The sequence below is a fragment of the Bufo gargarizans genome, chromosome 7 (assembly GCF_014858855.1).
Source record: "Bufo gargarizans isolate SCDJY-AF-19 chromosome 7, ASM1485885v1, whole genome shotgun sequence".
Taxonomy (NCBI): Eukaryota; Metazoa; Chordata; class Amphibia; order Anura; family Bufonidae; genus Bufo; species Bufo gargarizans.
Genome location: NC_058086.1, coordinates 172,276,629 through 172,291,985, shown reverse-complemented (window position 1 = coordinate 172,291,985; position 15,357 = coordinate 172,276,629). Strand labels below are relative to the sequence as shown.

The window sequence follows — 15,357 nt, the reverse complement described above, 5'->3', positions numbered from 1 at the left end:
TTGATAAATCGTGGAATGGATCAGGGTGATGACTCCGAGGACGATGTCTCCTGGAGATGAGAAGGACTCTATACTTTGCTTCTCCAGGTGACATCGGTTTTGGGAAGATTCCTGGACCCCTGTGACGAGTGCTAGAAAGACCAGGATCTTTGATAACCTCATCGGGAGGACGTAGGCTTCCTGGAGAAAGATGAGACAGATGTGTGCGAGGACCTGGAGCAGCGGCGCCTCCAAGTACAGCGAGCAGCGGCGCCTCACTTATATCGCATCCTCATGATGATGTGAGTCGGGCAATTAACCGTTTGTGACAATATAATTCATTTACTCTAATGCGATAATTGAGTGAAATTGACTGAATTCTTCTGGGCTGGTGTCCAATGGACAATTCTATTCCTGGTAGATCTGGTGAAACCTCGGGAGACGTGTCCAATCCCTTCCTCCTTCAGGACATCCCGGGCCGCCATTATGTCATTTCTGCTCTGACGAGAAGACGCGTTCCCTCAGGAGACTGATTATAACAGACGCCTGAGAATTTGGCTTCTTCTTACGGGAAGCGTTGGATTTGTTTTGAATGTGATTTTGATTTGAGGCCACAGAGGAGCGAGATGATGAAAGACACCGGATGATGTCCACCTCGCTGGGGGTAACATCGGTCTCCTTCATGGCTGCGGATACAATTGGCGCCTACTTGGCCCCGCGCCCCGGGACATGAAAGAAATATCATTAACACTATCAGAATAAAGAAGAGGAGAGGATCAAGAAAACGGAGACTTTATTAACCGACTTGTCCATAGGAAGTCACAAGGACCGCGCCCTGGACATATTTCAATGCTGTAATCCTGAGTTATTTTAATATGCTTCCCCAGAGGCAGCCATATTGGAGGCACACACTGTGCAGACAACGCAGCTCCGGACAGAAAAGTGTCCATAGAGGAAGAGAAGGAGTAGATACCAGGGAGCTGAACCCCGAGGCTTATCTGTGAGCACTGTCTGTAATCTATAGTCTTACTGCACTGCCCTCCAGCAGTACAAGAGTGATGTCGGTAACGCTAGTACCTTGCAATGATAATGAGATGACTGCTGATGCTGACCTCCAATGATAATGAGATGACTCTGCTGACCCCCCTCTTCTAATGATAAAGAGATGACTGTGCTGATATCACCCTCTAAAAATGAGATGACTCTGCTGACATCACCCTCTAATGATAATGAGATGACTGCTGACCATGACCTTCAATGATAATGAGATGACTCTTCTGACCCTCTCTTCTAGTGATAATGAGATGACTCTGCTGACCCTGACCTCCTATGATAATGAAATTACTCTGCTGACCCTCTCCTCGAATGATATAGAGATGACTGCTGACATCACCCTCTAATGATAATGAGATGACTGCTGACCCTGACCTCCAATGATAATGAGATGACTCTGCTGACACTGTCTTCTAATGATAATGAGATTACTCTGCTGACCCTGACCTCCTATGATAATGAAATTACTCTGCTGACCCTCTCCTCTAATGATATAGAGATGACTGCTGACATCACCCTCTAATGATAATGAGATGACTCTTCTGACCCTGACCTCCAATGATAAGGAGATGACTCTGCTGACCCCTGCTCTAATGATAATGAAATTACTCTTCTGACCTTGCCATCTATTAATAATAAGGTAACTGCTGACACCACCCTATAATGATAGTGAAGTTACTCTCCTGTGCCCTCTAGTGATGAGACAATTCTGCTGACCCTATCCTCTTGTAATAATGAGATGACGTTGCTGTCCCTATACTCTAGTGATAAGGTGATGACTCTGCTGACCCTCTCTTCCTATAATAACGAGGCAATTTTGACTCTCAGCCTCTAATGATAATGAGAAGTCTCTGCTGATTGTGTCGTCTAGTGATGAGATGACTCTATGGACTTAGTCCTCTAGTGATTATGAGATGACTCTGCTGATACCATCCTCTAATTATAATGAGATGACTCTGCTGAACCTGTCCTCTAGTAATAATGAGGTGACTTTATTGACTTCATCCTCTAATGATGAGAAGACTCTGCTTTCCTCTAGTGACAATGATATGACCCTACTGACAATTTTCTCTAATGATAATGAGATGACTCTGCTGACCCTCTCCTCTAATGATATAGAGATGACTGCTGACATCACCCTCTAATGATAATGAGATGACTCGGATGACATCACCCTCCACTGATAACGACATGACTCTGCTGCCCCCCTCCTCTAATGATAACGAGATGACTCTGCTGACCCCCTGCTCTAATGATAATGAAATGACTCTTCTGGCCATGCCATCCATTTATAATAGGGTAACTGCTGACACCACCCTATAATGATAGTGAAATTCTCTCCTGTGCCCTCTAGTGATGAGACAATTCTGCTGACCCTATCCTCTTGTAATAATGAGATGACGTTGCTGTCTCTTTACTCTACTGATAAGTTGATGACTCTGCTGACCCTCTCTTCCTATAACAATGAGTCAATTTTGACTCTCAGCCTCTAATGATAATGAGAAGTCTCTGCTGACTGTGTCCTCTAGTGATTATGAGATGACTCTGCTGATACCATCCTCTAATTATAATGAGATGACTCTGCTGACCCTGTCTTCTAGTGACAATGAGGTGACTTTATTGACTACATCCTCTAATGATGAGAAGACTCTGCTTTCCTCTAGTGAGAATGAGGTGACTCTGCTGACCCTGTCCTCTAGTAAGAACGAGGTTACTCTGCTGACCCTGCTGACCCTGCCTTTTAATGATAGCGATATTACTGCTGAGTCTGCTTTCCAATGATATTATGATGACTCTACAGATTCTGTCCCGGGCTACACAGAACAAAGCTGAGAAGTGAGCTGCAAAGCGTAGTGTCAGCCTATTGTGTCTCCTCTAGTATGAACTGCAACAAATCACTATTTTTGTACATGGATAGTGAAATATTAACACAAAATATATTTATAATAAAAAATGTAAAATGTAATTATCTGATGATACTTTCTTTTTAAGAAGAGAAATGATGGTGAAGATAGATTCATTGTTTGTTACGACAATTCATCACCAATCAGACGACTTTTATGTTTTCCTCACGATCTGACTCTTTGATATTAAATACTCTTTTGTGTTCATGTGAGGTCTTAGAATAATAATATGACATTTTGGGGCAAAAATGCAGCAAATCAATCCAAGGCTGGATGAGAGGATGGCGAAAATTTCCACTGCCACTGTGTATTTTCCCTTGGTGCTGACATAGGCTGGGATGAAGGAGATCCAGACGCTGGTGAAGACCAACATGCTGAATGTAATGAACTTGGTCTCATTGAATCCATCAGGGAGGTTCCGAGCCAGAAATGCAATGAGCAGGGTCAAAAAAGCCAAAAACCACAGGAATCCCAACATGATGTAGAAGTAGGCAATGGAACTGTCTCCACACTCAACAGTTATGACTCCCTTGGTTGCCTTCATGTTGAGTTGTGGCGATGACGGGTACATAAGGACCCATGATACACAGATCACACTTTGGATGCTGGAGCCGGTGAGGATCATAGAGTTGGGAACTGAGGACCCAACCCATTTCCTGAGGGAGCTGTTTGGTTTGGTGGCACTAAAGGCAATGACAACAGTAATAGTTTTAGCAAAGATACAAGACACACAAAGGGAAAATATAGTCCCGAACACGGCCTGTCGGATGAGGCAGGTGATGATGGAAGGGCGGCCGATGAATAAGAAGGAGCAGATGAAGCATAGGAGCAGGGCCACCAGCAGAAGATAGCTAAGGCTCCTGTTGTTGGCCTTCACTAGTGGAGTATCCCGAAACTGGATGAAGATACAGAGAACTGAGATGGTGAGGAGGGAGCAGGCGCTGGTGATGGTGGACAGTGCTATGCCCAGGGGTTCTTCATATGACAGAAACTCTATGATCTTTGGGATGCATTTGACTCGGTCCTCATTGGGCCATTGATCTTCTGGGCACCTCATGCAGTCGGTGGTGTCTGAATGAACAGTGCACAATATTTAGATACAATGTAACAAGACGTCTACAATGTGATGTTTTATAGGGATTGCCTGCCAAAGCAATGTCCTTTCAAATGTGAATAGCCTGGATCTGGCAACAGCAGAGTTACTACTCTCACAGCAGAGGACCCAGAGGAGTAGAGCTGCAATAATAGTAGTAAAAGTGGTAGTGGTAGTAGTGGTGGTGGTAGTAATAGTGGTGGTGGTAGTAGTAGTGGTGATGGTGGTAGTAGTGGTGTGGGGTGTAGTAGTGGTGGTGGTGGTAGTGGTAGTAGTGGTGGTGGTAGTACTAGTGGTGGTAGTAGTAGTGGTGATGGTGGTAGTAGTGGTGGTGGTAGTAGTGGTGGTGGTAGTAGTAGTGGTGATGGTGGTAGTAGTGGTGTGGGGTGTAGTAGTGGTGGTGGTGGTGGTAGTGGTAGTACTAGTGGTGGTAGTGGTGGTGGTAGTAGTGGTGGTGGTAGTAGTAGTGGTGATGGTGGTAGTAGTAGTGGTGGTGGTAGTAGTGAAAACAGTAGTAGTAGAATTAGTAGATTATGTAGTATTAGTAGTAGAAGCAGAAATAGTAGTAGCACAAGTAATAGCAGTAATAGCAGTCTTAGTAGTAGCGGTGGTAGTAGTAATAGTAGTAGTAGAAAAAGAAATAGTAGTAGTAATTGAAGTAGTAGCAATAGTAGTAGTTGTAATAGCAGTAATCATAGTAGTTGTTGTAGTAGTAGCAATAGTAGCAGTTGTAATAGTAGTAGCATTAGTAGTAGTAACAGTAGTAGTAGTATTAATAGTGGTAGCAGTATTGGTAGTATTAGCAATAGTAGTAACAGTAATAGTAGTGGTAGAAGTAGCAATAGTAGTAGTAACAGAAGTAGTAGTAACAGTAATAGTAGTAGTAGCAATAGTAGTAGTAACAGTAGTAGTAGCAATAGTAATAGTAGTTGTAGTAGTAATAGTGGTTGTAGTAGTAATAGCGGTTGTAGTAGTAGCAGAAATAATAGTAATAGTAACAGTAATAGTAGTAGCAATAGTAGTAGTAACAGCAGTAGTAGTAATAGTAGTAGTAACAGTAGTAGTAGAAGCAATAGTAATAGGTGTGGTAGTAATAGCGGTAGTAGTATTAGTAGTAGTAGTAGCCATAGCAGAAGTAGAAGCACTAATAGTAGTAGCAGCAGTAGTCGTAGTAGTAGTAATATTAACAGTAAAAGTCAGAGTAAAAGTAGTAGTAGAAGTAATAGTATTAGTAGTCATAGTAGTAGAAGCAATATTAGTATTAGCAGCAGTAGTAGAAGTAGTAGCATTAGTAGTAGAAGCAATAGTAGTAGTAGTAGCAGTAATAGTAGTAGTAGAGAATTAGTAGTAGTAGTATATTAGTAGAAGAAAGAGTAGTAGACAAAATAGTAGTAATAGTAATAGTAGCAGCAATAGTAGAGGTAGTAGTAGCAGTAGTAGTAGTAGAATTAATAGTAGTAGTAGTACCATTAGTAGTAGCATTAGTAGTAGAAGCAATAGTAGTAATAGTAGCAGCAATAGTAGAGGTAGTAGAAGCATTAGTAGTAGTAGTAGCATTAGTAGTAGTAGTAGAAGCAATAGTAGTAATAGTAGCAGCAATAGTAGAGGTAGTAGAAGCATTAGTAGAAGCATTAGTAGTAGTAGTAGCATTAGTAGTAGTAGAAGCATTAGTAGTAGTAGTAGCATTAGTAGTAGAAGCAATAGTAGTAATAGTAGCAGCAATAGTAGAGGTAGTAGAAGCATTAGTAGTAGTAGTAGCATTAGTAGTAGTAGTAGAAGCAATAGTAGTAATAGTAGCAGTAGTAGTAGCCCTGCCACCTGTATACTGTATCTCCTGTATTAAATACATCCTACTTGTCAGTCTCACACGCACCGGTCTGGTTGGATATTTCTCCGTCTGAACAGGGATGACAATCATAGCAGCAGAAGGGCTGCCCTTCCCGGGGAACCTTTCTGAATCCTGGGGGGCAACTGTCGCAGCACACAGACGGGGGGACCTAAAAAGAACCAGAATAATGGCATGAGTGCTTGTGACTGTCAGAGCATGCTGGGAGTTGTAGTGTCTAGAGCATTAGGCAGTGTAACAGCAACGCACTAGATCCGGATCCACTCACCTCTTTGTACTTCTCTCCCCATATTATGCCCTTTTGTTTCAGGACCATCTTTTCACCATTGGGGCCCCAGTCATCGAAGATTCCCACATTGACCAGTTCTCCCTTCAGATCTTGATAAACCTGCCAGTTCAGAATGTCATACAGTCCTTTCAGTTCTCCCTTTTCATCAAAGGCGACTCTTTCCCCTCCCGAATTCAGGAAGTTCACGCGTTTAATGTAATGGAAAAGCTTAAAGGCAAAGAAGAGGCAGAGAATGGTTACATTGTATCTACAACAGGAGCCCATGGATACAAAGTATCAGCGACCTCTGTGCATGGAGAACTGTAGATCTCTGTGGGTGGATCTCAATGGATAACTCTGTAGATCTCAAAGGATAACTCTGTAGATCTCTGTGGATCTAAATTGATAACTGTAGATCTCTGTGGATCTCAATGGATAACTCTGTAGATCTCTGCGGAACTCAATGGATAACTGTAGATCTCTGAGATCTCAATGGATAACTGGATCTCTGCAGATCTCTGTGGATCTCTATAGGTAACTGTAGATGTCTGTGGATCTCTATGGATAACTGTAGTTCTCTTTGGATCTCTATGGATAACTCTAGATCTCTGTGGATCTCTATGGATACGTCTGTAGATCTTTGTGAATAACTCTGGACCTTTGCGGATAACATTCGGCACAGTACCAGACAGCATTGTGTAGTATAAGAGAGTACAGTACAGTATAATAAACCATGTAATAGTAATGTTTAGTGTAACGTGGTATATATAGGATATTTTATACAATTGTCCAGTAGTCATATTTCATTCTGCACCTTCTTTACTTCTCCATACCTGCCATGGTAGGAAATCCTTAAATTCTGCACAACTCCCATTTCTGAAGGGCCCTGTCCCACCCTGACAGGTCAGCATGTCATGTATAGCATGTGCCACGGCATATACAGCATTGTACACGGACACGGATAACCTGAAGTTTGCGGTATTGTACACGGAACTGTCCACTTTGGTCAGGTCTTCGTTGCCGGTGCACAATGTGACACTAGATACGTTGCCCCTAATATTCTCGCTCCACTTACAGGAAAACACCTGTTCCCAAAACTCCCGTATAAATATATCATTGGGGTACTTTGCTGGGTGTATACTGTAAAGGAAGTTCTGAAAGCCTGGGATATTCGAACTGTATTTGGCCAGACCAATGGTCCCATTGAGAGTGGCCCATAGATCTCTTTGGGTAAAGACAGCAGAGGGCACCCAGCTTCCCACACCGATCCAGACTATTCCAGAGATCCCACTGGTGGTGACAGCCTGCAGGAAGGCGATCAGCTCGGTGGCGTATGCGTACAGGACTATGACGTTGGGTTTGGTTTTGTGTATGTAGCTGATGATGCTGTTGAGACTTTCTTTGCTGGGTGGAGTGGAGAGGGTTTTGGCAAAAGCCACACAAATCCTGTTCTTTGCCATCTCCAGCTTTAGCTTCTGGCTTCCTTGGTCTCCATAGTCATTATTAGAAGACAAGATGCCAACCCAAGACCAGTTAAAGTGCTTGATCATGTGGACCACAGCGGCGGGCTGAGAGTCCACAGTGCCGACTGTTCGTAGAAAAGAAGGGAACTGGATCTTATCGGCCAAGGAGGGAAGAGCTGAGGCGTAGCTGATCTGGAAAGAGAACAGTGGAGGTGGATATGGCAAGAAGCCCCCACGTAGGGAGTTGATTATACATCAACCACATTAACACACGGCCAACCATGTCATGGAAATCGTCCAAAGACCAAATGAAAGAGCAGGAATTGTTGGCCAGTTGCCTGCCTGGGTCAATTTGAAGTAATTTACCCATCTGTATAAAACTATTTACCCCCACCGACCCCTGCATCAACTTAGTTGCCCACCAGGATAAATCTACAGGAGTCAACATAGTTACGTCAGTAGGAATCCAATTGTCCACCAGGGCATCATGGGCACCATGTCCATGTAATTGCTCACTGGGATCAATTTAGTTGCCCACCTGGATCTGCACCGGTCAATGCACTGTCATTTCCAGTCTTCCTCCATCTAGGTACAGTTGTGTTCAAAATAATAGCAGTCAGACATCACTAACCTGATCAATCACTGTTTTTGGTAGAAACGATATTTCTACATGGCAGATAATTTACTAGCGGGTGTGGTAGAGTAATAGAAACCCAACAGACCCAACAGTCAGGACATGCATGCTGCTGATTGTGTGTAATTGAATCACTAATTGAAAGGGGCATGTTCAAAATAATAGCAGTGTGGAGTTCAATGAGTGAGGTCATTAATTCTTTGAAAAAACAGGTGGCAATTATTGCCCTTATTTAAGGAAGGCAGCAAAAGTTGTACATGCTGGTTACAGTGCATTTCTCTCTAAAATTCTGAGGATTCAAAATTCATAGGGTTCATGTACAAAACTAAAATAACTGGATAATATGCAACTGAAACACTAGGAGTCAGGGCCCTGCTCACAAGAGCTTACAATCTACGAGGAATTGGGGGAGACACATCAGGTAGTTGTTTGTGAGCCATTATTGAACTGACAGGAGCAGTGCCGGCCAATCTGCTTCGGGTTTGGGACTACTAGAGGATCAAGTTCAGGCCAGAGGAGTTGGTGGGGGGAGGTTTAGTCAGGGAATAGTCAGTTTAGGTAGCTTGATAAGCCTGCCTGAAAAGATGTGTTTTTAAGGCACGTTTGAAGGTGGAGGAGTTGTGGATTGACCTAGTATTCCGGGGCAGAGTATTCCAGAGGGTAGGTGCAGCTCGAGAAAAGTCTTGAAGACAGGAGTGAGAGGTACGAATTATGGAGGTTATTAATCTTAGGTTGCTAACAGAACAGAGAGCACAAGTAGGGTGGTGGATGGAGATGAGGGAGGGGATGTATGGAGGTGCAGCACTGGGGAGAGCAGGAGTAGGGTGGTAGATGGAGATGAGGGAGGAGATGTATGGAGGTGCAGCACTGGGGAGAGCAGGAGTAGGGTAGTAGGAGATGTATGGAGGTGCAGCACTGTGGAGAGCAGGAGTAGGGTGGTAGATGGAGATGAGGGAGGAGATGTATGGAGGTGCAGCACTGTGGAGAGAAGGAGTAGGGTGGTAGATGGAGATGAGGGAGGAGATGTATGGAGGTGCAGCACTGTGGAGAGCACGAGTAGGGTGGTAGACGGAGATGAGGGAGGAGATGTATGGACGTGCAGCACTGTGGAGAGCAGGAGTAGGGTGGTAGATGGAGATGAGGGAGGAGATGTATGGAGGTGCAGCACTGTGGAGAGCACGAGTAGGGTGGTAGATGGAGATGAGGGAGGAGATGTATGGAGGTGCAGCACTGTGGAGAGAAGGAGTAGGGTGGTAGATGGAGATGAGGGAGGAGATGTATGGAGGTGCAGCACTGTGGAGAGCACGAGTAGGGTGGTAGACGGAGATGAGGGAGGAGATGTATGGACGTGCAGCACTGTGGAGAGCAGGAGTAGGGTGGTAGATGGAGATGAGGGAGGAGATGTATGGAGGTGCAGCACTGTGGAGAGCAAAAGTAGGGTGGTAGATGGAGATGAGGGAGGAGATGTATGGAGGTGCAGCACTGTGGAGAGCAGGAGTAGGGTGGTAGATGGAGATGAGGGAGGAGATGTATGGACGTGCAGCACTGTGGAGAGAAGGAGTAGGGTGGTAGATGGAGATGAGAGAGGAGATGTATGGAGGTGCAGCACTGGGGAGAGCACGAGTAGGGTGGTAGATGGAGATGAGGGAGGAGATGTATGGAGGTGCAGCACTGTGGAGAGCAGGAGTAGGGTGGTAGATGGAGATGAGGGAGGAGATGTATGGACGTGCAGCGCTGTGGAGAGCAAAAGTAGGGTGGTAGATGGAGATGAGGGAGGAGATGTATGGAGGTGCAGCACTGTGGAGAGCAAAAGTAGGGTGGTAGATGGAGATGAGGGAGGAGATGTATGGAGGTGCAGCACTGTGGAGAGCAGGAGTAGGGTGGTAGATGGAGATGAGAGAGGAGATGTATGGAGGTGCAGCACTGGGGAGAGCAAAAGTAGGGTGGTAGATGGAGATGAGGGAGGAGATGTATGGAGGTGCAGCACTGTGGAGAGCAAAAGTAGGGTGGTAGATGGAGATGAGGGAGGAGATGTATGGAGGTGCAGCACTGTGGAGAGCAAAAGTAGGGTGGTAGATGGAGATGAGGGAGGAGATGTATGGAGGTGCAGCACTGTGGAGAGCAGGAGTAGGGTGGTAGATGGAGATGAGAGAGGAGATGTATGGAGGTGCAGCACTGGGGAGAGCACAAGTAGGGTGGTAGATGGAGATGAGGGAGGAGATGTATGGAGGTGCAGCACTGTGGAGAGCAGGAGTAGGGTAGTAGGAGATGTATGGAGGTGCAGCACTGTGGAGAGCAGGAGTAGGGTGGTAGATGGAGATGAGGGAGGAGATGTATGGACGTGCAGCACTGTGGAGAGCAGGAGTAGGGTGGTAGATGGAGATGAGGGAGGAGATGTATGGAGGTGCAGCACTGTGGAGAGCAGGAGTAGGGTGGTAGATGGAGATGAGGGAGGAGAGGTATGGAGGTGCGGCACTGTAGAGAGCAGGAGTAGGGTGGTAGATGGAGATGAGGGAGGAGATGTATGGAGGTGCAGCACTGTGGAGAGCAGGAGTAGGGTGGTAGGAGATGTATGGAGGTGCAGCACTGGGGAGAGCAGGAGTAGGGTGGTAGGAGATGTATGGAGGTGCAGCACTGGGGAGAGCAGGAGTAGGGTGGTAGATGGAGATGAGGGACGAGATGTATGGAGCTGCAGCACTGTGGAGAGCAGGAGTAGGGTGGTAGATGGAGATGAGGGAGGAGATGTATGGACGTGCAGCACTGTGGAGAGCAGGAGTAGGGTGGTAGATGGAGATGAGGGAGGAGATGTATGGAGGTGCAGCACTGTGGAGAGCAGGAGTAGGGTGGTAGATGGAGATGAGGGAGGAGATGTATGGACGTGCAGCACTGTGGAGAGCAGGAGTAGGGTGGTAGATGAAGATGAGGGAGGAGATGTATGGAGGTGCAGCACTGTGGAGAGCAGGAGTAGGGTGGTAGATGGAGATGAGGGAGGAGATGTATGGAGGTGCAGCACTGTGGAGAGCAGGAGTAGGGTGGTAGATGGAGATGAGGGAGGAGATGTATGGAGGTGCAGCACTGTGGAGAGCAGGAGTAGGGTGATAGATGGAGATGAGGGAGGAGATGTATGGAGGTGCAGCACTGTGGAGAGCAGGAGTAGGGTGGTAGATGGAGATGAGGGAGGAGATGTATGGAGGTGCAGCACTGTGGAGAGCAGGAGTAGGGTGGTAGATGGAGATGAGGGAGGAGATGTATGGAGGTGCAGCACTGTGGAGAGCAGGAGTAGGGTGGTAGATGGAGATGAGGGAGGAGATGTATGGAGGTGCAGCACTGTGGAGAGCAGGAGTAGGGTGGTAGATGGAGATGAGGGAGGAGATGTATGGAGGTGCAGCACTGTGGAGAGCACGAGTAGGGTGGTAGATGAAGATGAGGGAGGAGATGTATGGAGGTGCAGCACTGTGGAGAGCAGGAGTAGCGTGGTAGATGGAGATGAGGGAGGAGATGTATGGAGGTGCAGCACTGTGGAGAGCACGAGTAGGGTGGTAGATGGAGATGAGGGAGGAGATGTATGGAGGTGCAGCATTGTGGAGAGCACGAGTAGGGTGGTAGATGGAGATGAGGGAGGAGATGTATGGAGGTGCAGCATTGTGGAGAGCTTTGTGGGTGAGGGTGAGAAGTTTAAACTGTATTCTGTGGTGGATTGGCAACCAGTAAAGTGACTAGCACAGACTAATAACATCAGTGTAGCGGTTGGTTGGATGGATAGATGAGCCTGGCTGCTGCATTTAGAACAGACTAAAGGGGGGAGAGATTAGTGAGAGGGAGACCGATTAGTAATGCGTTGCAGTAGTCAAGACGAGAATGAATCAAGGCAACAACAAGAGTTTTTGCCGTTTCCACCGTAAGAAAAGGGCGGATTCTGGAGATATTCCTGAGGTGCAGACGACAATAGCGTGTAAGTGATTGAATATGGGGAAAAAAGGAGAGATCGGAGTCAAATGTGGCCCCAAGACAACGGGCATGTTGCACAGGAGTTATGATAGTGCTGCAGACCGAAATTGAGATATCAAGTTTAGGTGAGTTAGTAGATGGGGGAAAGACAAGAAGTTCAGTTTTTGAGAGGTTCAGTTTTAGATACAGAGAGGACATGATGTTAGAGACAGCTGCCAGACAATTACTGGTGTTTTGGAGTAAAGCAGGGGTGATGTCAGGGGATGAAGTGTATAGTTGGGTGTCGTCAGCATAGAGATGGTATCGAAAGCCAAATCTACTGATACTCTGTCCGATGGGGGCTGTATAAAGGGAGAAGAGTAGAGGACTTAGTACTGAGCCCTAAGGAACGCCGACATCAAGAGGAAGAGGAAAAGAAGAAGAGCCAGTGAATTATACACTAAAGGAGCGACCAGAGAGATAGGAAGAGAACCAAGAGCGAGCAGTGTCCTTAAGGCCAGTTGAGTGGAGTATGGTGAGGAGAAGTTTATGGTCTACGGTATCAAATGCTGCAGAGAGATCCAGCAGAATCAGTAGAGAATAGTCACCATTTCTTTTTGCTGTTAGGAGATCGTTGGACACTTTAGTAAGGGCAGTTTCTGTAGAGTGAAGAGGGCGGAAGGCAGATTGTAAGGGGTCAAGAAGAGAGTTTGCAAAGAGATAGCTTATTAAGCGAGAGTAGACAAGACGTTCAAGGAGTTTAGAGATGAAGGGGAGGTTAGAAACAGGTCGGTAGTTAGCAGCACAGGTCGCGTCAAGAGATGGTTTCTTTAGTAGTGGGGTTATAACAGAGTGTTTGAAGAAGGTTATAGTTAGGTGATGACAGCTGGTGAGAGGGACTGGAGGAGTTGTGATGGAACAGGATCACTGCTACAGGTTGTGGGTCGAGAAGAAGAGAGAAGCCTGGAGACTTCTTCCTCTGTTATAGGGTCAAAAGAGGAGAGAGAGCATGTGGAGGATTGAAATTATTTGGGGACTGGGAGAATCTTTCCTGACGGATACTGCCACTCTGGTCTCTGAAGTAAGTGGCCATGCCATCAGCGCAGAGGTCAGTGACCGGTTCTGGAACTTTAGAGCTTAGAAGGGAGTGAAAAGTGTCAAAGAGTGAGGAGATGAGAGAGGTGAAGTACTTTTGTTTGGCAATGTTGAGAGCCGAATTATATGTTTGAGCATAAACTTATAATGGAGAAGTCTGCTGATATTTTCTCCATAAGCGTTCTGCACATCTGGAGGAGTTGGTTGACTCCGAGCAGCACGGACGTCCAGCAGATCTCAGAGACAGCGGATATACAACTAAGTATCAGTGACGGGATTCAGAGGAAAGAAAATCTTCAAACATTTCTCAGTTTATATAGTGAATGTTTGCGTTTGTAAAGAAGAATACAAACAATACAAACTAATATTCACTTTTCTTAAATTTTTTTAGAGGAACAACACAAATGTGATATATTTGTCTTCATGTTTTGATTTGGAATAGAATGTGTCGTGTTCCCAATGCATCTGTGTGGACGGAAATAAAAGCTATTAGAAGGATTTTGAGCTTTTTTTTTACTTTTTTAAACACTGCTATTATGTTGAACACAACTGTACCTAGTTACCTGCAGGCATGAGTCTCGCTGCCCTCCTCTGAACCTTCCCCGGTCTCCCATGTCCCCCCTGTAGTGCCCCGTCTTATACTGTTTGTTCCTCTTTACCTGTGGGAAATGCGTCAGTCCCAGAATTTGAGCAATGGCAACCGACCCAGACGATGGCGAATCTCCAACCACTGCAGATAATGTTGGCGGCGCTGAGCGACAGATGTAATTTGGCACCTTGGATTGATTTCCTGACAAGTAACACATGACTCCGTCCACCGCGGCCAAGTCTGAATAACAGGAGTCATAAACCTCGTAGCCCAATGTCACATTCGGCATCAGCAGTGAATTGGCGTTGATTTGATTAATGGCGAATAACATTGCAAGAACGTATTGGTATTTGTCCATGTAAAACCTAAAGAAAATGATCAAGGTGAAATCATCAAAAACAGTATGTTAGACTTCGAAAAATGCATGGGGGGCCTCCATCATAGACCATCAGCTCTACTGCATCTCACAGACTGAGCTCTGCTACATCTGTATTTCTGTATTGCTATGTCTGTACAGGAACCTGTTGCTACTTGGAAACCACCAACATGTAGGCTTCCTGGAATTCAGTAGTTCTAATATTTCAATATGATTTATGTGGGTGCCAAGGACAGACTGGCGTCTTAACATCCGAAAATGATAAAAGTCTAATGCACTTATAAACAGCTAATATAAAACCCGTCACTAACCCTAAAACATAACCTTTAGACCTTAACCCCTACTAACCCAAACTCACTAAGGGTCCATTCACATGGCAGAATTTTGGTATGGACGCCACTCCACGATTCTGCCAGCAGTCAGATAGTGTCAGACCTCCGTTGTTTTCAATGGGGAGAAGGGGGGGCAGCGCTTAAATGCTCTTGTGGCTTAGCTCCATTCAATGAAAGCTAATCCACAAGGGGGTCCACTGCATCTGAAGTGAACAACAGCGCCAAAATCCGCCCTGCGAACGGGCCCTCAAACCTAACCAGAACTCCTAACCTCTCCGCTTTACATAACTGAAGCTCAATAATCAGTTCTAAACATTTTGAATCTATACTGTGTTTCAATTCCTCACATTTCTAAGCAATTGGCTTGCTGTCAGTGAATGAGAACACCCCTGTTTCCATTCAGAGGCAGTTAGCCTGTACATGACAAGAGAGCTGCATACAATTGTGTCCAGTGTAGACAATGCCCTCGCTGCTACATTGTATCAGTCCATTGTGGGTATTGGATACAATTGTATCCACCTCTCAGCGGACGGTCGTTCCTGCTTCACGGGTTCACTTACGTTTCACACTGTCGGGACGGAGGTTTTGATGCAAATGTTAAGGTTTTTTTGACAGTTTTTTGATGGACTGGAATGAGTCCTCCAATGATGATCTGCCCCTCGTGTTTATAAGCAGGTAATGGCGGCTCCAAGGATTGACAGGACGGGGACGCGTCAGACGTCTGTAAGATGATAAACTCAGCCACCCAGCCCAAAACAAGCATCGCCTGGAAGAGAAACCAGCAAAATGAGAAAATGA

At 45.7% G+C, this 15,357-nt stretch overlaps 1 protein-coding gene across 1 annotated transcript; it reads right to left on the bottom strand.

Moving 5' to 3' along the window:
- Positions 1–3,090: 3,090 nt before the first annotated feature.
- LOC122944225 (extracellular calcium-sensing receptor-like) lies at positions 3,091–15,184 on the bottom strand. Its single transcript, XM_044302452.1, has 6 exons — positions 15,120–15,184; positions 13,922–14,216; positions 6,977–7,798; positions 6,144–6,371; positions 5,903–6,026; positions 3,091–4,007 (listed from the first exon to the last, which is right to left on the bottom strand). The coding sequence occupies exons 2-6, from the start codon at positions 14,207–14,209 to the stop codon at positions 3,091–3,093; spliced, it is 2,379 nt and encodes a 792-aa protein (XP_044158387.1). The 5' UTR covers positions 14,210–14,216; positions 15,120–15,184.
- Between the last annotated feature and the right edge of the window lie 173 nt (positions 15,185–15,357).

What these genes read in the sequence shown, in the direction of transcription:
- LOC122944225 (XM_044302452.1), bottom strand. Translation starts at nt 14,209, where the DNA reads ATGGACAAATACCAATACGTTCTTGCAATGTTATTCGCCATTAATCAA. An exon ending in GACTGACGCATTTCCCACAG is followed by an intron (nt 7,799 to 13,921) that starts GTAAAGAGGAAC and finishes TTCTCTTTCCAG; the next exon opens with ATCAGCTACGCCTCAGCTCT. An exon ending in AGGATTTCCTACCATGGCAG is followed by an intron (nt 6,372 to 6,976) that starts GTATGGAGAAGT and finishes TTTGCCTTTAAG; the next exon opens with CTTTTCCATTACATTAAACG.